Source organism: Laetiporus sulphureus (assembly GCF_001632365.1).
Source record: "Laetiporus sulphureus 93-53 unplaced genomic scaffold LAESUscaffold_34, whole genome shotgun sequence".
Lineage (NCBI taxonomy): Eukaryota > Fungi > Basidiomycota > Agaricomycetes > Polyporales > Laetiporaceae > Laetiporus > Laetiporus sulphureus.
The window spans coordinates 357636-381081 of NW_024468543.1; the positions used below are offsets into that span (position 1 = coordinate 357636).

At 52.2% G+C, this 23446-nt stretch overlaps 6 protein-coding genes across 6 annotated transcripts; 4 read left to right on the plus strand and 2 right to left on the minus strand.

Annotated features, from left to right (window-relative positions):
* Positions 1 to 153: 153 nt before the first annotated feature.
* Positions 154 to 1742, minus strand: LAESUDRAFT_715757 (uncharacterized protein; the record flags this gene model as incomplete). Its single annotated transcript, XM_040907184.1, has 5 exons — positions 154 to 480; positions 533 to 1045; positions 1111 to 1344; positions 1384 to 1476; positions 1566 to 1742. 5 exons carry the CDS (start codon positions 1740 to 1742, stop codon positions 154 to 156), a joined length of 1344 nt encoding a protein of 447 aa, XP_040761971.1.
* A 2937-nt stretch (positions 1743 to 4679) lies between these two features.
* Positions 4680 to 7525, plus strand: LAESUDRAFT_658149 (acyltransferase ChoActase/COT/CPT; the record flags this gene model as incomplete). Its single annotated transcript, XM_040904735.1, has 11 exons — positions 4680 to 4948; positions 5025 to 5042; positions 5113 to 5178; positions 5234 to 5414; positions 5480 to 5546; positions 5606 to 5715; positions 5770 to 6021; positions 6079 to 6158; positions 6216 to 6586; positions 6638 to 7360; positions 7419 to 7525. The coding sequence occupies 11 exons, from the start codon at positions 4680 to 4682 to the stop codon at positions 7523 to 7525; spliced, it is 2244 nt and encodes a 747-aa protein (XP_040761972.1).
* A 1637-nt stretch (positions 7526 to 9162) lies between these two features.
* Positions 9163 to 10860, plus strand: LAESUDRAFT_314765 (uncharacterized protein). The gene is made up of 3 exons (XM_040901973.1): positions 9163 to 9323; positions 9375 to 9527; positions 9589 to 10860. The coding sequence occupies exons 1-3, from the start codon at positions 9272 to 9274 to the stop codon at positions 10554 to 10556; spliced, it is 1173 nt and encodes a 390-aa protein (XP_040761973.1). The 5' UTR covers positions 9163 to 9271; the 3' UTR covers positions 10557 to 10860.
* A 4134-nt stretch (positions 10861 to 14994) lies between these two features.
* On the plus strand, positions 14995 to 15875 carry LAESUDRAFT_728482 (uncharacterized protein). The gene is made up of 4 exons (XM_040909448.1): positions 14995 to 15136; positions 15228 to 15348; positions 15408 to 15783; positions 15845 to 15875. Exons 2-3 carry the CDS (start codon positions 15234 to 15236, stop codon positions 15638 to 15640), a joined length of 348 nt encoding a protein of 115 aa, XP_040761974.1. The 5' UTR covers positions 14995 to 15136; positions 15228 to 15233; the 3' UTR covers positions 15641 to 15783; positions 15845 to 15875.
* Positions 15876 to 16390: 515 nt separating this feature from the next.
* On the plus strand, positions 16391 to 18126 carry LAESUDRAFT_761355 (uncharacterized protein; the record flags this gene model as incomplete). Its single annotated transcript, XM_040912899.1, has 5 exons — positions 16391 to 16888; positions 16944 to 17153; positions 17209 to 17391; positions 17442 to 17678; positions 17737 to 18126. 5 exons carry the CDS (start codon positions 16391 to 16393, stop codon positions 18124 to 18126), a joined length of 1518 nt encoding a protein of 505 aa, XP_040761975.1.
* A 1079-nt stretch (positions 18127 to 19205) lies between these two features.
* On the minus strand, positions 19206 to 21509 carry LAESUDRAFT_629493 (uncharacterized protein; the record flags this gene model as incomplete). The annotated part of the gene is made up of 9 exons (XM_040903377.1): positions 19206 to 19361; positions 19416 to 19715; positions 19768 to 19881; positions 19935 to 20050; positions 20109 to 20294; positions 20352 to 20510; positions 20567 to 20721; positions 20770 to 20856; positions 20908 to 21509. Coding segments are annotated over 9 exons (1875 nt in total), but the record flags the coding sequence as incomplete, so codon positions are not given.
* Positions 21510 to 23446: the final 1937 nt, after the last annotated feature.

Here is a 23446-nt window from a genome sequence, read left to right on the forward strand (position 1 = left end):
TTTATTCTGGCCTGAATACTCAACATACTGAACGTTGCTCCTGCAGAATGCTAAGCGATTGGACTCATGGTGGATGCTCTCGCGCTCCCGCCATTATCAAACATTTAATCCCTCAAGCTCGCCCGCGTTTCTTTTCGCCACTGACATCTGGCCCTAGCATGGAGGCACGGGCATAGTCTCACGTCGCCTCGCCTCGACACACGTTCGCCTCAGCCCCTCCTGCTTCTCGCGGATGACAATACTGACCTCGTCAAGAGCCATGATTATGCCCCATGCCTGGCTCTTGGCGGCCCAGCCGACGGCTTTTTCACGCGCTTTCGCAGCTCGTTGCATGGCCTCGAAGCACGCACGGTACTCCTGGTTCAGCAAGAAAGGACGACTTCCTACCATATCGTCGCTCTCGACAGTATTCCCCTCGTCCAACTGGATGCAGACAGCTCCAGTAGCGTCCTCGACCTCGCATATTCCGAGCTCCTTAGCCTGGATATGTGGATGAGCACATTGCCACCCGTGATTGTTTGGTTCAACTCACCAATTGCGCAGATATTTTCACTACGAATTGATCATCGTCCGATTCTCTCGTCCTTCGAAGTCCCGCCTTTTTTCTGAGGTGCGCTGGAAGTCGTCCGGTGCCGTATCGGGTGGTTAGCAGACACTTGAAGGTGGCGGCCATGAACGCGTCCCACGCCGCTGTCTCGTCGATCCACGGACAAAGGCTCGTGATGTTTTCAGCTACAGAGAGCGGAGCAGCAGGGGCATGAAGAGCCTCTGCCTCGTCGAAGTCCATGATGGAACCCACACTCAACGCAGCGGCATGCACAGTCGTCTCCTCGCTCTCGAGGTTGTCTTGTCCATCTACATATGCATTGCCGACGTATCCCACGTCTTCTTTGAAATCCGGCTGTTTGGATGAGAAGTCGAAGGACGAGGACGCCAGGATAGAGAGGAGAGCCGACTCCTCCGACCCGGTGGCAGAAGTCTCCGCGGTGTCGTCCTTATTGACAGAGTTATTATCGGCGGCATCGATTTCCGAGGCTTCATCGTCCTTCACAGAGAGCCCCAACGCTCGTCGTTATTTCCGACTCGAGCAACACGTAGGGCCTCACTCACCATTAGCATAGCGACTTCCGCCCCTGCCGTCCTTTCCTCTGCCGCGCCTTTCTCTTCCGCGCCTTCCTCTTCCGCGCCTTCCTCTTCCGCGCCTTCCTCTGCCACGATCTCCGTGAGCGTTGCCAGGTCGTCGAGATAAGAGAGCAGACTAGTACTTGGTCCGGAAGCCGGTGTGTCCGCCAGAGGCTCAAGAACTGTCCTGAACAGAGCGATTTCATCCTGCAGCAGTGGCCACTTCAGAATGAAAATGGTTGTGGATGATTCCTGGCTTACTATGTCGCCACAGATAGCAGGGCAATCCATGTCTTCGGTGGCGTCAATCCCGTCCAGCCAAAGAGGTGCCATGTTGCCGTTGATGAGGATCAACTGTGATGTCGAGCAGATGGGAGTACGACGAATTGATATACGTTGGTGAGCACATGTGTTGTTACGAAGTTGTCGATGAATTGACTGACCAGGATGTCGTCCTTATCATCATTCGTATTAACACGTGTGTTCGCAGTGATATGCTGGAATTCAATGAACGTATACCGTTGCATGCAGTGAAGTTCAAAGGGTTCATATAGTTTCAGCGTTTTCAGGACCGCTTTCTTGGCAGCCACTCGAATCCTGTGGAAAAGAGTAAAGGACATCGCCGGCTGGCACACCCCAATAGCGGAGCAAGAAAAGAATGAGATGTTGGGTGGAGAGAAAGACGCCCTGATGGTGGTCGAACGCGAAGAGAAAGGCGACGCGTGCTGGGTGGCCAAAATGGCCGGCGCTTATATTGGTAGCTCGTGGCGCGCTTGCTCCGGGCAACACGTTTAGCATTGTATACCTTATCCGGGTCACGCACAGCATCAGATCGAATGCATTTATTTCGAGAACACTATATCGGTACGTTGAGGTCTAACTGTGTAGATGAAGTTGATCCCGTCATTCTTAGAATACTGTGCTCTTCCACTTGCGTGACGACGCTTTGTCTCTGTAGCGGTAGGTTCTGTCATTACGTCTTCGGTGCCACTCCGTGCTTGTTTGCTACGCACTCTCCACGTGAAGATGGGACGTCTCCGTCGCAGTGGTGTCGAAGACTGCTCTCGAAGGCACCTCAAACACCTCAGCAACGTTATCAGTAGTTTGTACAGTCATGGAGGTTCGCATCACCACGCATAGATGTCGATCGTCGCCTACAGGAGCTGTGCAACATTCGATTTTGCTGCTGGCAGAATCGATGAAGGCATCTGAACGCAGAGGCTCTGAGGCGCTGGCTGCTCATTGATTAGTAGTATGTTATTGCCCTCTGGGAAGCGTACTGAAATTAGTCACGTGACCGCGTCGACACACAAGCGCTCCTGGGCAAGAATCGACTATTGACGCGGCCCTGGCCAGACGATGTCGTCATCTTGTTCCCTTCGACGTTGCGATATGACATATATGTAGCCTTGTACATTGCATCGATGACCTCAATGACGACATGTACCATCGATTGACACCTGTCGAAGAAGATGTAACCGATCGGAAGTCTACACCGATCGTAAACTGAGGTATAAAAACCCAGCACGGAGGTGTCGTCGTCCTCTTCTCCTTTCTCTTCCCCCCCACGGCGCCCTCTTCCACTGCGCAACCATCTCCTTGCTGAATCCCCGTCTGACCGACTTGAACGATCCAAACGGGCCCGATGCCTCCGGATGCATCTCAACAGCGCGTATGATCTCCGATAAGTGGGATTACTGTCCCGCTGATAACTTCTGCCTATAATTACCATGGGAATCGACTTTCTGTCATAGGCTCGGAGGAAACGGGGCGTTCAGTGGATGCTCCGTGTTCTTCGCGTTCATTGGCTTCCGATCTCTTGCATCTCCCGCTGCTGCTTTCGAAACTCTCCGAGAAGCAGACGACCTACGGAGGCCAATACGAACGGTTCCCGCCTATCGGTTATTCGACCCACCGGATGGCGTGTATCGTGTATGTCACCAGTGAAAGAGCGAGCGGTGAGTCTGTGAGCTACAGAGATCGGAGGCGCGCTTCCGCTCGGAGACCGCAGCTCGCCGCCCGCCGGGTTTGGCTAGACTCACGTCGGGAGTTCGATCCGCGAGCTGAGGTGGCGCGGTCAGCAGACCTCTCACTTGGGCTCGTCTTAACCTCTGGCTGCGCTCGTTTACTTGCCCTATCATCATATCCTCTCGCATCCAGTCATCTTCACTCTTCCAGAGCAAAGGGAGATTCTGCTGGTCGGATAGCATGCACTATGAACATTTGTGAATTGTAATATTTGCCAGTTGGATGCAGACACGTCTCTGGGCTGTGACAGAGTTGGTATGGAACGTGCCTATTGGACGATGGAGTGACGAGAGCTCACCCGATAGCACGGGCCAGGCCGTAAGTCATCCTGCATGATCTTAGTGTTGGTGATTGATCGCCAGTTCATCTGGTCTAAACATATTTGATGGTGCATACTCCGCACCAAGTCGGGCGCGCAGGAAACCGTGCCGAGCGGCACAGCAAGGAACTTACAATGATAAGCCGCTGAGGCCCGACTGGCTCTGATTAATGACCATCCCGGTCCCGGAGTACTGCCAGCTTCGCGAGACTGCGAAGTTGCGAAATCATGCTTCATCAGGGACCGTTTTTAACGAGAAATGACTGCATCTCTACCGACTCTGCAAGTCGCCTGTGCATTGGGTTGCGAGCCAGGAAAGTCGCCGGTGAAGAATACAGAAATGTGAGGGACCAAGCGGTGTTGTGATCGGTGTTAGACCGTAAGTGATAGAGTCGGCGGCATGGGTCTGAAATGGTGAGTAGCTGATTGAAGCACGGAAAAGGTCGCTAACACTTTTCATCGACGTTTTGATCCGAGTGCCATGTCGGGCGTTGAGTTCGTCAGTGTGCGGGATTTCCGTGAATTTCCGTGTGGGGTAAGCTCCCGGAGTGGAGTATGATCGAGAGTGACCTCCTAAAGCAAGTATGTGAGGCAAACAGGGGTTAGCTGGATCTGCGTCTCCGCATCATTGCTATCGTTGGAGCAGCAGCGAAATGCTGAAGCAGCGCGATTGCAGCTTCGAAGGTTGGTGAAACGTCCAGGACCACTTCATCGGAGGCACCGGTATTCGGGATGAGCAATAGCCCTGGAGGAGTCGGTCACGTCCGCTTCATCCGAAGAAGGCCATCACGTCTTACGGCCGCAGGGCAGTCGGGCATCTTTGCGCAGAATTTGGGAGCATTTTGGTGGGGACAGCGACGGGAGCTCACTTGCAACGGCGAATAAATGGGCGTCGGGGAGTCGGGGCGGGCACGTGGGAAGGGGCGGCGCGGGGGTTAGCAGGGCTGAGACTGACTGCGGGGTCAGGCGGGGACGCCAATCAGGACGCGTGATTACCCCGCATTTGCTATGGCCCTCCAGTCCGGGTCCATCCAGCGCTATGCCTTTCCCGGGTTCGCTCGCCGTCCTGCAGCGCTCACCCATCCAGGGCTGATTACCTGCGACTCCCGCATATAACCTCGGCGACCATGACCAGCGAACCGAAGACCTGTAAGCACGCCCTCCTCTCCTTCTGCCTCTCTCTCTTGCCGTCTCTGCCCCACCTTCCGCCATGGTCCTGCTAGGTCTCACTCACCCGAACATAGTCACCAAGTTCCAGGCCCACCCGCCTGATGGACGCACGTTTTCGCGCCAGCACGAGCTTCCCCGTCTTCCCATCCCGCCCCTCGAGGACAGCTGCCGACGATACCTCAAGGCACTCGAGGGCCTCCAAGATCCAAGAGAGCATGAGCACACGAAGCAGGCGATCGAAGAGTTCCTCGTAAGCGACGGACCAAGATGGCAGGAGCGCCTGAAGGAGTACGCCGATGACAAGGCGAGGTGCGTGCCATGAGCCTCCGGGCGTTATATATGTGAGCGCAGTGTGGACTGACTGTATGGGGTTGCGATCGGGCAGTTATATCGAGGAGTTCTGGTGAGCCCCAACAGCGGCTTCTTCTTACCCGTTTGCAGCCGAGCTCATCGTACCACGTTCTCGCTTAAAGGTATGAGTCCTACCTTTCGCACACGGACCCAGTCGTGCTCGCCCTCAACCCTTTCTTTGTCCTCGAGTACGTGCATCCTCTCTGTGCTGCACGATATCGTCGTCTCATCATGTCCTCACAGAAATGATCCCACGCCCGACCGGGGCTCACAGCTTCCCCGCGCGGCCTCTCTCATTGTTTCCTCCCTTGGCTTCATTCATGATCTCCGTGCCGGCATGCTCGAGCCCGACAGCATCCGCGGCACTCCGCTCGACATGGACCAATACACAAGGCTTTTCGGCACCGCGCGCATACCCACTGAGGTAGGTCTCCGATCCCGTTGCTGTGCCTGAGAATTCAAGCTAATCTCACTGGGGATCTTCTTCAGCGAGGCTGCAAGATGGAGATCCATTCGGACTCGCGGCACATTGTCGTCCTCCGGCGTGGCCAATTCTGTGAGCCCTTTGACGCTCGCTTGGAAAATGGTCGCCTGATCGGTTCACTTGACGCTCAGATTGGTTCGACGTGCTTGACGATGAAAACCGGCCCGTGCTCACCGAGCGTGAGATACTGCGGAATCTGCAGGCCATCGTCAGAGACGCGGATGAGCTGCCCGTGCACGAGGTCGGTCGTTACACTCTAGCAATTCTGTACTTGCGGCTGACATGCCTCTCGTAGGTTGCACGCAACTCGATAGGTGTCCTGTCTACCGAAAACCGCAAGCTCTGGTCCAGCCTTCGCCATCAACTGTCGAAGAACGGGAATAATGACTCGTGTCTGCAAATCATCGACAACGCGCTCTTCGTCGTCTGTGTCGACGATGCGACGCCGGAGAGCCTCGCTGAGCTCTGCAATAACTTCCTGTGTGGAACATACAATCTGAAGAATGGCGTTCAGGTTGGGACGTGCACAAATCGGTGGTATGACAAGGTGGGTTTTACGATATATACGCTTGCAATCTCTCGTTAATGTGGAGCTTACATGCAGCTGCAAATCATCGTATGTGCCGATGGCTCTGCTGGGATTAACTTTGAACACACTGGCGTTGATGGCCATACCGTCCTTCGGTAGGTGCTCAACAATGCTCGTACAGTCCTTGAGCTCACGAGTTCGCTCCGCTCTAGCTTTGCTGCTGACATCTTCACCGAGGGTCTCATGCTGCTTGCGCGTTCTATCAACCCCTCTGCCCCGACCCTCTTCCACGCGACGCTCTCTCCGTACGCCAAGTCGTACAAGCACTCTCGTGGGTCCGCCGTCGCTCCGCAGCTCAGCTACGTCATCGATACCGTTCCAAAGAAGCTCGAGTGGGCCCTCTATCCTGAGCTGCGCGCCGCTATCCGGTTCGCGGAAACCCATCTGAGCGACCTTATCTGCCAGAACGACTGCCAGGCGTTGGAGTTCAAGGGGTATGGGAAGAACTTCATCACGAGCCATGGGTTCAGCCCGGATGCGTTTGTGCAGATGGCGTTCCAGGCAGCGTACTATGGGTTGTATGGTGAGTGATTGGCTCGTACAAGGTGTTGCAATGTGCTCATGGTCGCTGCAGGCCGCATCGAGTGCACGTACGAGCCTGCGATGACGAAGCACTTCCTACACGGCCGTACCGAGGCGATCCGCACGGTCCAATCGCACTCGGTCAACTTTGTCAAGACGTTCTTCTCCGAGGTGCAGCTCGCGCAGAAGATTACCGCGCTGCGGACCGCATGCCAGGGGCACGTCAAGCTCACGAAGGAATGCAGCCAGGGACTCGGGCAGGACCGCCACCTGTACGCGATGTACTGCCTTGTGCAACGAGAGCGTGAGTCGATCCGCGAGGAGGATGAGGCATCTTCGTCGCCTAGCGGGAGTGTGAGCTCGTTCACGAGCACCGCGAGCGAGCGTCCAGCGCTGCCGTCGATCTTCACCGATCCGGGCTGGAGCACGCTGGGCACGTCGATCCTGTCAACATCGAACTGTGGGAACCCGGCGCTGCGGCTGTTTGGGTTCGGGCCCGTCGCGGCGGAGGGATACGGCATCGGGTACATCATCAAGGATGAGGGAATTTCAATCTGTGCGTCGTCGAGGCACCTGCAGACGCGAAGGTTCTTGGACACGCTGGAGGGGTACCTGCTGGAAGTGCAGCGGATGCTGATTCAGTTGCACCTGAGCGCAAACCCGAGGCCAGAGCCGTTTGTGGACCATGCGGGTGTCCTGCGCGACTCGAAGACGGGACGGCCGATGAATGGGCAGGCGACCGGGTACGGGGAGTATGACGACGGGAACATGATGCGTACGTTTGTTCTTCTTCTAGGTGTGGCGTGCGATGGCTGACGGGATGTCGCTATCAGCTGGCTATTCGTTCTTCGACAGCATGGATGTCGAGCTGCTTGGACGGAGAAAGCGGATGCCGAAGTATTACAACACGGGGAGGATCATTCCTCTCGCCGAGTATTAGCTGAATTGCGCGCGAGGATATCTTGGCTGCATGTGCGTGTTTCTTGGGTCGGTGTCGTTTTTGCTGGGGGTTCGAGAGGAAGTATCTGTAGTAATGCCCCGCTAACTATGTAGACTGTGCATGTAGGATTGTGATTTTGGATTGCGATTTTGGATCCGTTGGTGTTGTATCTTGTATGTCGACCCATATGTATTATTGTATGTATATGATGGAATTTCTATTAGATGTTTAAAGAAATCCTTGCGTTTCCGTATGGGCTGCTCAAGACACATTTCGCTCCTTACCTAGAAAACGCATCGTCACATTTGCAAGCCCCGCGTATACGAATTCTTTACGGCAAGCCTTGAGATCTGACAATCCGAAGATCAGATATTGACGTCTTGATATATATATGTCAAATCCCCTCTCGAATTGTGGATTGGCCCAACGTACTCTTTTCCTACCTTCCTCAACGTTAGCGCTGCCATTCTTCCACATCAGCATCTGGTGCGTATGGGGAGGCCTATTGCCCTCGAATGGATCCGAAGCTGTTTTTCCCCCCTTGACCAATCGTATGGAGTTCTCTGCAGGTTTTAATTCGATAACCGATGTGAAATGTCGACAGAGTCGATAAATGGTGAGTCTGGAAGTAAGTAGTCCCGCAATCGGTCTTGTCGACCTGAGTTGACTCCACGTCCTTGACGCCTTGTTCCATGCCTCAAAGCCATATAGAGCCTAGCACGCTGCAGAAGATCTGTCACGGTTTTTTCGGGTACGTTCAGTTGCCGTCGCCAACATACTTAAGCTCGATGGCGCTGACCTCCGAATTGCCATGTGGGAACCACGAGGGCCTCCAGGAACACAGGCCACGGCAGCGATCTTCACATCTCCTTTGCGGTGTTACGGCCCATAACGCAGTTCGTCGATGTGCACCTTGTGATGTTGTCATGCTGAAACGCGGAAGAAGAGGAGTTGCGCTGTGGCAGCGTGAACGTGTCGTTGGGATCAGTCATTTCTGCACAGCTCATTATCGCCACACGGCGTCTCGCCGTGTGGACATTACTGGCCGATCTGCGACAGACGCTCCTTAAAAGCTTGTCGGATTTCCGTTTAAGTATGCAGTCAAGGTCGGAAACTCTCTTCGAAATCTGATGGTCGTTGGAACGACCACGCGAGCGGCGATGATATCGGATCTGGAAAGAGCCACATTGCGAGCAAAGTTGTCGTCTTCCTCTCCATTTCCTGCCAGATCGTCTACGGTCCTTGTATTGCGGGAAGCTGTGCCTGTCGTCATCTTGCTATCTCATCTCGGGCGGAAGATTTCATTTCCCAGCCAATGTCCGTCGATGTGTCACCGCCAGATTACTGCGCGTAGCGCTGATTTTCCACACTGCCAGTTCGATTCAGTACCCATCCGTGTCGCAGTCCTGGGAGCTCTTCTTGAGGCCATCGTTCGTCTCCAGCGCGCTACTGCTCTTCCCATGCTCTGAATCTCACCATACAACTACTTTTCCGCTCATGCGATATGCTAGCGTGGTTGCGATCTGCCTCATAGCTTCTTCTCTTCGTGGCGCCGCTGCAAGCATGATTGTGCGTATGATCGTCATCCCTGGATTCGCTGCGACTGACCTCACGTTTGCCCTTTGCAGATGCAATGCGACGCGGCGGATCATGCTCTGGTGCGTTGTGCTCGGCGGCCATACGCCGATGCTTGTTCTCTTACGGGTAACCACCTAGGACGAGGGCGGAAGCGAGGAGTCGCCTTGGATGGGAATGCCCGAGAGGCATCACTGGAGGATGCCGTGTGAAGCGGTAGCCCGTACGTCTGCCTCATCTCACCTTGCGCGTTCGCTCTCACCTCTCCTTCCAGCCTTTCCTCCCTTCCATCCATGGCTTGCCGCGCAACAAATCTATCAACGTCCGCTTCGCCAGGCCGCCTTCGTCATCTCATTCCGCGCATTCTTCCGTGTACCGTTCGAGATGGGCACGGACATCGCAGATAGCAGCGGGTCTATTCAAACCCGTAGGTCATCTATAGGCTGAAAAGTGCCCACTGCCTTATTTGTTTCACTCTGACTGCCCAGGTGAAGTGAATTGGACCACAGTTCAGATCGCCACCGTCATCTCTGTCGGCGTCTCCGTCGCCGCTGTTGCCTCGTTCGCATTCCTATGCTATCGCCGTCGGCACCGCCGGCAATACCACACGCCCTCGCCCACGCCTGAGCAGGTCTACGCCATGTCTCCCCCCGCCGATCCGCATCCGCGACCCCAGCTCCTGACACCCGGCGCCGAACCCGTGCGCGTGCGCCCACCATACTCGAGCTGGGTCCAGGTGCGGTTGGCGGCACCCAAGTTCTTCTTTGGCCTGCTGCCCGGCACGCAGACGGTTCGCTCGCGCGAGCGCAAGAAGGACCCGAGCTGGGAGATCGATGACCTCCGCCCGGGGGAGGACGAGGAGGGTGGCAAGGCGTGGTCGCATACGGCACAGTCATCGTACGACCCCGGGCTGCCCGGCGCGGGCGCGAGCGGGACATTCCACCCGCTCTTCGCAGAGGAGGACGAGAACGAGGACGCTCACGACCTCTTCCACTCGCAGCGCTCACATACGCGCAACCCATCCAGCATGTCTCTCCTCGCGCTGTCCCAACCGGCGCCATCCGCCTCGTCTTCATTGCGGCGAGCGGGACAATCTGAGACGCCGAAGCCGGACCGGACTTTCTTCCAGCGGATGATGAAGTTCAAACGCGGGCTGCTGAAGAGCCCCGAGTACAGGACGGGGCGCGTGAGCCCGCGTGCACCGGACACGCTGTTCAGGATTGACGCTGGTCCTGGGGAGCCGGCGACGCCAGGACCGAGTCGGGGTGGGTTCGGCGAGACGGGGCTGGGATTGAAACAGGGCAAGGCGTCATCTGCGCCGATGACACAAGGTGGTGGCATGACGGTGGACGCCAGGGCGCGGGACGCAGACGAGCGCAGCGTACTGTTGATCTCACGCCATCCTGGAGAGGACTTTGATTTTGATCTCGAGCTGGGCGAGTCGGAGGCGGGGTGAGCCCGACTCGACCGAACGCTGTCATCTGTCGAATGCTGCGGGGATTGCGCCGGCTCACCCATCCCTTATCATCGTGTCTTCATGCAGCCTGCGCCCATCTTTACCAACCCGTCCGCGTCGGCATATCCCCCCCAGGTTCTCATGCTCCGTTCTCTGCCTCGCCGACGTCTCCGGCTTTTGCATTTACACACCAGGTCTCATTCCAGCTATCACACTATCATCTCTCTCATCTCGGACTGTGGAACATACGTTAGCACCCGGAAACTGACAGACTGCACTACTCCTACTGTAACTTATCGTGACTCATTATGTTTTCTCTTCCTTTTCCTCTTTTCCCGGACTCCAGAGGAGGAGGGTGTTGTCGACTACGTGCTGACTACTGAAGCAAATTGCAGAAGTCTCTTAGTCCTTGTGAGTACTGCGCTGTAGGCCCGAGGCGGGTACGAAATGGATACTGGCGTCGTAAAACGTTTGGTGAGCGTTTGCACATCGAACGTCTAGTTCCTTGCCGCTCGCCATCACAGTCCTTATCTGATATTGATGGGGAGGAAGATGGTGGTGCGCCTCGTCAACATGGATGTGATGTCCCAATCCACGTGCGGTATTATATGCTGAGCGCACCGCCAGACGTTCTTCTGGCAGTTCGTTGCGACTATGCGAGGATGAATATGAGGTTGCGCTCCTGTGCCAATCTTGTGAACGGACGCGAACGCGGACACGTACTTCACCAGGCATACATCTGTTTCACGTTTCCATTGATGATCCACGTTGATCATCGGGTAGGAAAGCGCAGTTATGATCACACAACCCAATGGATGCGTACGAAACGCTTGATGAGCTTGTTTCGATACATCTTTAAGATCACGGCTGTGTCGTTGCAGATAGCAAACTGGGAACACAGCATTTGGCGTCCTATGTGGGTCGTCGGAAAGGGCAATGCACGAGGGTACGAAAATGAGCGCTTGAGAGCTGCACTGTCTAGGCAGAAAGAGTAATAAATTCCAGCCCGCCTCTTTCCGGACCGATATAAATGCTTGTCTTCAACTTTGTATTGGGAGACGTAGATGAAGAGATTGTGCATGTAATTGTTTGTGCATGATTGGACAGTGGGACATGTCGGCATGTTGCAGGTGGCAACGAGATGAGTCCGCCCAATAGCATCCATAACAGTTGCACCTTGTTCTTTATCACAATGAAGAAACGGTTGAGCCCAATATCGAGATCATTCCCGAGCAGTCTTGAGGAGAGCTTGTTTAAGTATGTCGCCCTTGTCATGTGGGAGAACAATGATCTCCGGTCCGTCCTCGTGCGCACGGGTTTCAACCCGATAGTACCAGTCCATGCGGCCCTCTATGCTTCGCATTGGAGCGATATTGATGTACACTAGCGAAGGGATACAAGCCGCAATCAGCCTCGCTTGTTTCACCAAGGATGATCGATCGTCGAGCTGGTGGCCCCAGGCGATCAGACGGATCGCATGCAGTGGCACTGATGTGAGAAGAGGGGCGAAGCGGACCTGTGATAAAAGAGCAGATGCATCAGCATGTGTTCTACCATCTATTGTCAAGAGCATCTACGCACGATCCAGTCATACAGGCGGACGTTCTCTGAGTATATGCGCATATAGCGGCAGCATGTGGCGGATTTCGCGATACATTTGAGGAAGCGCGTAGTGAATACGATGCAAGAAATAATGACGGGAGATGCACGACTGATCAACGTCGCAGTGGCGGACCGACTCTTGGTGTTATCACCGTAACTGCCAGTCAGGTTGAGGTGACGGACCGGGTGAACTAATGCAATGGGACGATCCAACTTCACTACGTCCAAGTGGGTCCAGCCATCTGGAGTGTTCACAGGACCGTCATCCACAATGCTTGACGGATTGCCTTCCGCAACGCCCTCGGGTTCAGCGACAATCAGCCCGACTGCATTAACGTTCCGCACATTAGGAAAGGCTCGGAAAAGTGTCGAAAGACTGTTGATTGTCCCCGACACAGTCAGGTCCTGTATGGCAGGCCAGATGATGCCTGGCTCGTACCCTTCTATTAGGCCGGCACATGAAACGAGTGATAGCCTGGTCAGAGAGTCGGTGAAATTGTGAAGGAAAGACGGACAACGTTGGATAATCGCATTGTGGTGAGGTGCACCAATGGATGTGGTTGCAGGCTGAAGGAGGGCCAGCATCTGGGCAATGATCCCGTCAGGTCTATCAAAAAGAACAGTCACAGAACGTAGGCGGCTCTTCATTCGAGCAAGCAGAGAGAGGGAGCGACCGTCCACGACGTAGAATTGTACTTCTCGGAGACTGGTGTTTTCCGCGAGAGCATCCGCCAGCACAGGCGAGGAATTGAAGACAACCCCTAGTGTTGGCGAAGACGTGTTGTCGAAGCGCACTGTCCTCAGACCCGCTGCGAGAGCTAACACACGTGCGAGCATAGAAGCGATGGACGCGTCGAACACGAGCTTCTCCATACCTATGCGACGGCGCATAGAGAGGGATATGTCGCTGAACTTGAGGCTCCTGATGCATGGTGCTCGGAGAGGTATGTCGGAGAAAATAAAGGAACAGAAGCTCAACGTGTCCTTTCCGGTTTTGAGGTTGATATGCTGCAGACGTCGAGGCATCGCGATTGTATATGCCTCATGACAAGTCATAGCGAATTGCAGTGCCTCCAACGGCGTCATGTACGACAAGGTTGCCTGCAACACGTCATCGTTCATTGTGAGCAGCATTGGGGGAGGCAGAAGGGATTTGGAGTCGAATAGGCTGGGCAAGAGATAGATGTGGATTGAGACAAAGATGCAACGCCAGGCGATTCGCACGAGCCACGACGCGATCTCGTGATGAGTGTGCTCAGCGCCTGTGGCACGCATATATCGAGTGGCTGCCTCTCCAGGCTGTGTTCGGAATGTATGCACAAGTCGCATATTCTCAGAATAAAAAATTGGAATGATATTAGTGACTTTGGATGGATGGCGAAACAGGTGGGCTTCTACAATTCATTTGATGCTGATTTTTCACTGAGCGCCTTTGGCATGCATTCATCAGTGGCTTATTCTTAAAATCAAGAATTGGAATGATGTTAGTTACCTTGGATGCCAAGCCGCTGGCGCAGTGGTGTCCTGGTGGTGTAGTCTACCGGATAAATTACTCCAGCGTTGGCCTAACACTCCGAATTAGAAACCAAAATCTTCGCGGATTCTGAGCAAAAAGCACGGCTCTCTCAGCATCAGAAGTGGAGTTGAATATAAGCAAGACAAATCATATGGCATACTGCACTCCATCACAGGACAGAGCAGACTGATTACAAGTTTTATGAGGATGTGCATCACATGCATCACAAAAGTGACTGAGCTGCTTCGCATTAATCTGTGATATCACAGTACTAGATGCATTGTATCACGACGACTCCGGGCCTAGTATCCAAGCTCGGCAGCGTTGAGTCTATGCTTAAAATTCATTATACACGGAGGATATATGAATGAATAATTTATCCTGAAACCGGAGAGGTGGGAGCCGTATTTCGTGGGCACAGAAGATAATGTACAATTCCCCAAACCCTATCGCAGCACTGTTTGCGGCGACATGCACACTAATAAATAGGGAATTGCATATAATTTAAAGCTAACAAACTTGAACATGCTAGTGATTGAGTAGTGCTCTGTTAACACTGCCCCGATTCCGACGAGTCCAAGATAACAGACAGGTGGCACAAACGCGATCATGTGATGTGATGCTACGACGCGACGCGGTGGTGGCTGAGCGCGAGCGGTATATATGCGAGGACAGAAAGTTTACTCTGACATTTACTTTAGCTAAACATGCTGAGGTGACCGGAACACGAGACACCCAGGGCCACATCCGCTTCGGCCACAGCAATACATATCTCTGCCACAGAAAAATCGTGTTCCTTGAAATTGTGGACCAGAGCAGCGTGAGCTTCACAAAGGGCAAGAGAACATGCAAGAAAACATTTTTGAGGAAGAAATATGTAGGCAATGAGTCAACGGTATTGTCAAAGAACGTTATAGCAATGTATCTAGTAGACGACGGGCGCAGAGAAAACAGCGAATCACCCGGACATTGATATCCGTGTTTTTTTTGTGTATAAGCGAAGTAAGAGCGCATACATAGGCATGAAAGCCGAACGCTTCAGTGCGGCCACGAAGTGGCACGGCATCTGTGGCCGTGGCTGGATGCTCGGTGGCAGGCGCTTATAGAAAAGCACCTACATAAATAGCAGCTCTGACCGCTTTGGCCACCCTCTAACCACTTGCCTCCTCATCACGACAAGAGCACGCACTGCGCGACAGACCTTGCATCACGTACAACAGCTCACTGAGCTTCATTGCGCGTGGCATCGACGTTGTCACTGCTTTACCTGTCCGTTGTCCTTTATCTTCGTTTCTTGATCTTCGCATCCGCTTGTCAACGATGGCATTCGGTTTTCTGGCAAGAGCGCGCAATGCGATCATGAAGAGGTTGCCGTACATCATTGTGATCATAAAGCCCCGGCCTGAGCTGTCGGAAGCTGTATGTGGTCATCAGGCCACTCCCATCGTCTACAAGACCGTAACTATGCGTAATGGAAAAGTCAAAACGAGCGGGATGAACGACCAGTTGGTACGTCAGCCTTCCATCCAAACCGTGTTAACTTTTGCACTCACCATACGATGTCGGGACTATTCGACCCGTTGCTACAGTTATTCTCCATCACCAACTCTGCCGAGTCCCGACGCGACGATGCAGACTGGCAATGCATCCTTCCTCGCAAGGATAATCGGGCATCTCTCCATTGCATGGTAAGTAACCTTGTTTTTGGAAAACCACTCGTTTTATATACTCACATAATGCGAAGGTCCACGAAGAGCTCTTTAGGATGGCCCTTGCCCCGGTTGACCTCATGCGCCGGCTGCAGAGAGAACAGGAAATCACGGAAGCGTTTGATTTTTATGAGAACAATGATGATGGGATGAGCTGGATGGAAGAAGACGCGCGAGCGCAGCATGCTGCAATTGAGTTTGTGTCGGTGAGCGATGCAGTATCTGCGACGAATGCGGTCTTTAACCAACGCTCGTAGAATTGGGAGAACGTCGACTCCTACGACCCATGGTCTGCAGAGTGGCAGCGCGACTATCGCGAGGGGATGTACAACGCCGGGCGAAGCAACTCTCACTGGGCTTCTGACCGTCGGTTCTCCTCGTCCTCGTCCTCCTCCGAGTTCTCAATGAGGAGGGGGTTAAGTCAGCGACTTGACAAACGCGAGGAAGCCGGCTATCCCAACCTGGCTATTCCCTCCGGACAGTCCTTGACGTCTCTCCTCCAGGGCCCAACGGTTCCTCGTGCTATGTTCGACGAAATGGACTTTGAGGTGTTGGAAGAGGCGATGGAGTCCTTGGCACGATTGGAAGACATTCACCGCGTTTAGCGCCCCTGTATCCAGGGTTCGGTGTACCTATACATAATTAAGCTGTGCAGGTGTAAACAGAGGTAAATTTACGTTAGATAAACCGACTTCGTGTACCTACCGAGAATCTGAATACACGGAGGTATGCGAATGCACGTACCAGTCATAGCCAGGCATCCGTGTACATGTGTAGCCAGCCCCTATGCTCAGCATGGTGTAGAGGCCAAAAGTTCACATGTGTGTACCCGAGTGTAGGTCATATATTTACAGGTTAATCTACATTTGCGTAGCAAGACCACGGCGCTAGCGCCCGATTACCATTCTGGGACATTTCGCGCCCACGTGATATGAATACCGTGCGCGCCACAGGCGCATACACCCACTCGCTCCTCGTCGTTTGCACATTCCACTGGTTTTTCCATCATGCCGCTACGAGGATGGCATCCATCCTATCCACCTCCACCTACTGGTCCACCAGCAACTCTCCCGGGGGCTCCAGTACACCCAGAAATCCAAACAAGTGTGACCTTTTTTCACCAATATCAGCTTTTTGCTGCCGAATTCCAGAAAAACACACCTCTAGGCATACCTATTCCATCCATACAGCAGTTCGCAGAGTTCCAGGGCATGCTCTCAGGTCATATTCCTCATCAACAACCCCTCGCAGCCCCTGCAGTCCCAGCAATTCAACCTCATCTTGACATGCAAGCGGACATTGCTCAGCTGCGTAGAGAACTACAGGAGATGAAGGATAAAGCAGGTAGACAGCATGAAGAGAACGAAGGGACAGATAGCGAGAGTGACGCACCTGTTACAAAGCGTCGCAGAAAGACATGCAAGTCTGTCACAGCCAAGAGGATCTTGAGCCTTGAGAAGGGGAATCTGTCGAAAAGGCAAGCGGAAGTGCGTGAAGAGCTTCAGGTGCAATCACACTTCTAACTTGATATGTACATCAGCTAATCTTGGATGAGCGTAGGAAGCAGTCATTGGACATTTAAAGACACTCACTGGCCTTCGTCGCAATCCTTTTCCATTGCAAGGAGACGTCAATGATGAGAATGATGATGTTGATGGTTCGGCGCAGGATAAGCCGAGCATGGAATTCAATTTTGATGAGACTGTGACATATGAAGAGAACGCCGCGATCATTCGTCACATTGCAGATTTAGTGTACAAGGAACAGACGGTGCGCACCTTTTCAGCTTTCTAAACACGTCAACGATATTTAATGAGTATTCTAGAATGATGTTTCACGCACGATAACGCATCCTGATGTCAATTTCACGAAGCGCGACTTAGAAGAATTCGCTAAGACACGCTTTCGCACCTGGAAGAGGGCTTACCAAGCACAAAAAGATGAACTCAAGAAAGCGGCGCAGTTGGCAAACCAGGCACGCAATAGACGGCGTAGACGGCAGGAACAGGTTCGTTGCAATAATATAGTCATTTAACTGCACTAAAAATCTCAGTAAAGCTCAAACAACTGCGTGGTACAGCTGTCAAGGCGTACCAGAAGAGGTTCAAGGTTGACCCAAGTCCAGTCCTTCTCACCGACTGGATGAGCGAGGCATGCAGTGACTGGAGTGACGAAGAAGAAGCTCGAGATGTTCATCGACAGCTGCTTGCCACAAAGGCTGGACTCACCCAGGAGGAAATTGAGGAAGGCGTTAAGGTACTTGAGCGGCGCTCGCTGGCTTGGCGGTCTGGTCAGGTACATTTCGAAGATATCTAGAAGAGTATGCATATGATTGATCTTTTGACATCACTAGCTGTGCAGCGTGCTTGCGAAGCTCGATCAGATTGTGCAAACGAAGCGCAAGGGACAGGGAAATGCACCAATCAAGATGAAACGTGTTGACCTCCAGCGACCATGCACAGGGGTACCACCCAGCAAGATCTATCCATTCGCAATCAGCATGGCATGGGTAAAGGAACATCCAGAACTTATGGATGAGGTTAGGATGTTCAAGAAGAATCCACCTGGCTTTGAAGACGAGCCTACTGATGTTGAGATATCCTCATCATCTTCGTCTTCATCATCAGAACGAGAGGAGCAGGAGGAGGGTGAAGATGTTAACAGCGAACACATGAACAATGAGCGTGAGGGCGTAGACAGTGAGGTTGAGGGCCTCTATCATGATGGTAAGATTTCTATGTAATCATGGCATCCTGCGGGCGAATATTGATCTGATTCCACGTATGTGATCTGAATAGATGCTACGTACTCTTGTTAAGCCCGTTGTAGCCCAAATCTTGCGAGGCACCGATGCAGAATTTTCGTGTCTGGCATTATCTGAGTCGCCGGTCTCATATCCTTGCGGCCGCACCGGAAACTTCTTAATCGTCACACGGCATGCTTGAGACTGGATGTATGATGCTGGAATGAGTGCCGGCGGGCCAGATACTAGAGGATCTTGATAGGTATTATACTCCCAGAACTTGACCTCCAGCTCAGGACTGTGAAATGTGTCATTAATTCGAACTCAATAGATGAAAAGCCACTTACTAAGGTTCCCATGCACTTGTATCCATATTGGCTAAGTCAATGAACCACTCAACATGTACCAAGTGCTGAGATTCTTGAATATTAACCTGTCGATGTGTGATGATGGCGCGAAGCTCGCCAACATAGCGCGTGTTTCCGAGATTGATTTGGATGATAGAATTAGGAGCTTTCCATCCCACTCCTCGTGACGGTGTGATGCGACGTCCATCGAGCACGAGATAATCATGAACATAAACGGTTGTGGTGAGGAAGACTGCACCTTGTTGTGGTGACATCGTCGAAATGTCAACGATTTCGACAAGCGGATAATGATCAGAATAATACTGAAGCAGCATTTTCTGCTGTGCTCTAGAGAGCTGCTGCCGTTTACCAGCGCCAAGTGTCAAACGACCATTATGACTGCACCCTGGCCGAAAGACTCAAACTAAGTGCAGGATGCGAAAGCGACAAAACATTACTCACAGTCAGCCATAGCTTGCGGCTCTGGGTGTTCGAGTGCTGCCAGGGTTCCTCGTTGATCTTTCGCTGACTTCAAAATCAACGTCGCAGCTTCTGCAGTTGCAGCTGCCTCAGCGCTTTGCTCGCCGTTGACCTCCGTTGGTATAGCGATGTCATTGAGCTAAGAAAATCAGTACGCACATACTAATTCAATGAACAATGTTGATATAAACTCACTAAACGACGCAATCGCACATCTCGTGAAAAGCCACGAAAGAACGTCACCTCAAGCTCACCTCCATCATGATTATTCGTGGAATAGCTCTTTAACACCTTGTTTAACCGCTCTGAAAGAAAGGACCAGAATCCGTATACAGGTCCGTAATCATCGATCTGGTCAAATATGTGGGTGACATAGTGAAAGTTGGGCTTGACTTTGTCGGGGTGTACCTGCAAAGTATCTGACGATCATTGTATGTTCATGATATGTAAATATTGACGTACGCGCTGATAACCTTGCAGATACTCCTCCAGAAGTACCCGTGCACGATCTAATTCTGGCTGATATACAGTACGTGCGAGAATGAGCTTGAGAGCAGTCGCAAAGCTCAGAAAGTTGTCAGCGTCATCAGCGTGCATACGACGCTTTGGTTTTGATGCAGGTGCTTCCTCGGTGCCATCCACTCTTCGTTTACCTTTATCTATCCGACGTTTACGTGCTTCCTCCTTTTTCTTCCACGTCTCGACTGCCTTTTGATATGCCTTCTCTGCAGACGGCTGCCATTCTTGCCAGATTAATGGGACCTATCAAGAGCAATCTACGAGACAATTCAAGATCTGAAAATGAAAGACGTACCACGACTGGCCCATAGTTAAGCACGAGGCCCTTCCACTCATCTGCAGTAAGTGATCCTCCTGCAGGGTACCCTATCTCACTCGGCAGTCGTGCAACCCAACGAGGCATTTCAAACTGGCGAGATAGTGCAATGAATCACGAGACGACACAGAGCAATGGAAACTTACATTCGCAAGGTATTCGTGGACTTGGTCCAGTTCTCGCTTGACTTTCTTGCCTTTGGTTCGCTCTCGCAATGCATTCTCATCAATCCAAACATTCAGCCATTGCGTCTTGACTATGCCTTGATATATTGAAAGATTAGTAGTACAATTACAATTCGGAGTGAGCGAAACACGTACCAAGCAGAATGTTATGCATTGGATCTATGATTGACATACGCACCGCATCGAAGTAAGGTAAGCGCGAGAGCTCATAAAATCGCACTGCATGTAGAGCGAAGAGTTCATCGCATTTTTGACTATCCGTTTCACATTGATATTCAAGAGCATGCCGGCGATGTTCCTCTTCGTTGCGTGGTGGGAATGCTTAGAAATGGAGAGGTTAGGTACCTCAAAAATAGGTTCAGAAGGTCAAAAACTCACCGTTTATGCTCATGCCTGCTTGCGTCGAGAGTTGATCACGAGGGATTTTGCACTTTGTACAGAAAGCTGTCTTGGTGTTGTGGTCACCAAAGCCACACATGCGGCACAGTGCTGGATGATCACATATTACGCCTATGAGAATAACGCGCACTCGACGGCCTATATCCAGTGGAGTAATCAGACTGAGTCATTCAATCTGTTATATCGTGCTTTACCTTCTGGGAACAGCGGCGTCTTCACTACGATTCCATGCTCGAAGAGAAGCAGAAGATCAGTTACATACTCTTCAAGAAAGAGTTGTAACTCATCCCCCGTTAGTTCCCGTGGGCCCGGTGATAGGCCACATAGGATGAGATTGCGTGATTGATACCTGAAGTCGTATCAGCCACAGTGCATGAAAATGAACTAAAACACGTACTTTTGCTCTGTATCGAGGTTTGCAATACAGTTTGAGAGGACGCCGGTGCTATGTTTACCTGCAAACTGGCTTCGCTGATAAACAAATCTATATAAGGTCAAAATCAGCATCGAAGCGTTATAGATAATGTCATCGTACCCGTCGAAGCTAATGGTTACCGCAATGCGTAACTCTGTTGGATCAAGGCGATCAGGACCATTGTAAAAAAATGGCTGCGATTGACCTGGTGGCCCAGGAAGCGATGACCACAGCTTGCCGTCATAGACGCCTCGCATTGCGCCAGGCCGTGGTTCGCCTTTCAAACGCCATGAGTCGATAGACTCTTCTAAATGAGTGACATATCCAGGAAGTTGCTCTGACAGTAGCGAGTATGGGACCTGTAGCTTCGGTGTGGACATCATGCGAGTAGTCTGTGTTTCATCTACAGCATCAGAGAACATCGAATTGGATGGTTTGAAGATCGAAATGCTGCACTTAGAACACTGAAGATCAGGAGGAGAATTCGCAGGATAGAGCCTATGGCAAGCGGGGCACATGGCCTTGACCTCGAATTGATCTGTAAGCGCAAGCCGGTTCATTGACGTCGTCAGAGTAATGGGAGTGTCAGATGCCTTATCAATAAGCCCAAGAGCCACGAAGATGATGCGTAGGACCTGGAGTATCAGAGCGCACGCCCGGAAGGGCAGATGGTACTGTAGGTAGAGCCAAGAACATAGCAGCATTAGTATGCGCCAAAACCAAACTTCGCTAGAGCTGAGCAGAAGTTCGGTTGATGTTGCGTGATGGTCCACTGAGTGCTCTTGACGTCGACGATGATCTGCATGAGTAGGCACTCGATCTGGTGTGGATCGATGCAGCGGCAAAGGGACCGGCCCTTGCAATTCATTCGGCAGTGACGCAGCAAGTCCTGGGTGGTTATGCTCTTCATCAGCATTGCGTGAGGGTGTCTCGGACACCACAGAATCTGGGGCATCCATTGGAAGCCCAACATCAGCTACGTCGTTCGATGAGTGGATCGACGGAGCATGCTGCTCCTGCCAGTGTGCACTAGGGAGATCGACACGATGACCACGTAGGACCTCTGATAGATTGCTAGCGCGTTCAATGGCTGCTTCTAGACTGCCGCTACGTTCTGTGTTGTAGATAGATAAGAATAAAGGGAAGGATTATCAGTTTTGATTACACGTACCTTGTAGAGGAACTCGTCTCTCAGCCTCTGCGGAGATATCTAGAGATCCTGAGTGCGAGGCTATAAAGGGCTCGTCCTGCAAGTCCAAGGCGGAGAGGTCCTGACAAAATGAACTTGCACTATTCGGCATCTCATAGTCTTCCGAAGGTCTCAGGCTGTCGAGAGAAGCATCGTGCTGGAGAGACACTGGGACAGGCTCAGGGGAACTGGAAAGAGAATACAGTGACTTAGAGGTGGAATGAGTGGGAGCAGTCACCGTCGATGCTATGGACTCAAGACGTGAAGATCTAGGTACATTGGATTCTGGCACTGCAAGAGACGGTATTGGGATGGCGAGGGGAGCATTAGATGGAGGAGATACTGGAGACGCGATTGGGCGTGGGTCAGACGGCGGCGAGATAAGCTTTGACCGGATTGTCTCCTTTGATCTCGTCGAGTCCTTCGACTTAGGACTCGGCTTCAATTTCTTCAAGACTTTTCTAAAAATGCCAGATTTTGTCAGTTTCGTTAGCTCTCCGTCATCGTCATCGTCGTCTGAAGCCTCCCAAGTAGCAAGGTTTGCTGTCCCAGTATTGTCGTCCTTGGCATGGTTCAGTGCTACAGAGCGCGACACAAATTTGCCGTTGCAGCTGTACATTTTACAATAGCATCGCACTTGTTTTTTCTGGTAGTCGTACTGCAGCGCATTACATGAGCAGGTTGGGAAATCTCTAAAATGCTATAGGTGGCACACCTTAAGCTTTGAGCTACTCGCGTTCTTCGACTTCAGTGGCATGACGAGGCAAACGGTCGTGGAGACACAGAAGAGAGATGGGGAAAAATATATCAATGCGTGCTCTGGCAGAGTCTGCGCTCAACCTTGGCGCAGATCCTGGTAGGAAGCATACACCATGTATGGATAGGTGATCGGTAACGACCTAGACCAAGGTTGCGGTGATGGCCTGTACACTGGGATTGGCCTACCCGCCTATGCGAATCTAGACCCACCTACGCAAAGCTAGCGAGGTGTTGAATAGCTCGTCTATTCCGCGCATTCGTCTACCATCAGATACTAACACTAAGCGAGGCTACACACACGCTACGTTATACTCCACTACGCGAAGCCTGAATCTACACCGCGTACAGCTTGTCTATACCTACCTACACGGATCCACGCTAAATCGGTGTACCGAGACCCTGAACGCAGTGATTCAGAATAGGATTGTAGAAGGAAATGTGAAGGATGCGTGTGGGGGCATCCTCTGATGGGAGACAGCCAAATAACGGTCTAGGGCACCCCAGCGGTCGCGAGACACCGGAGGCATTGAATAAGAGGGATTGCGCATCGGAACATAGAGGGGGTGCAAGGAGGATGGCGTAGATATGTCAGAAAGGTTCTAAAAATGTTTCAAGGACGTAGTTAATGATATTGCCCTGCTATGATATATAGAACATACCGCCGATGCAATCCCATGTTGTCTAACAATAAGAGCACACCGCACGAACATT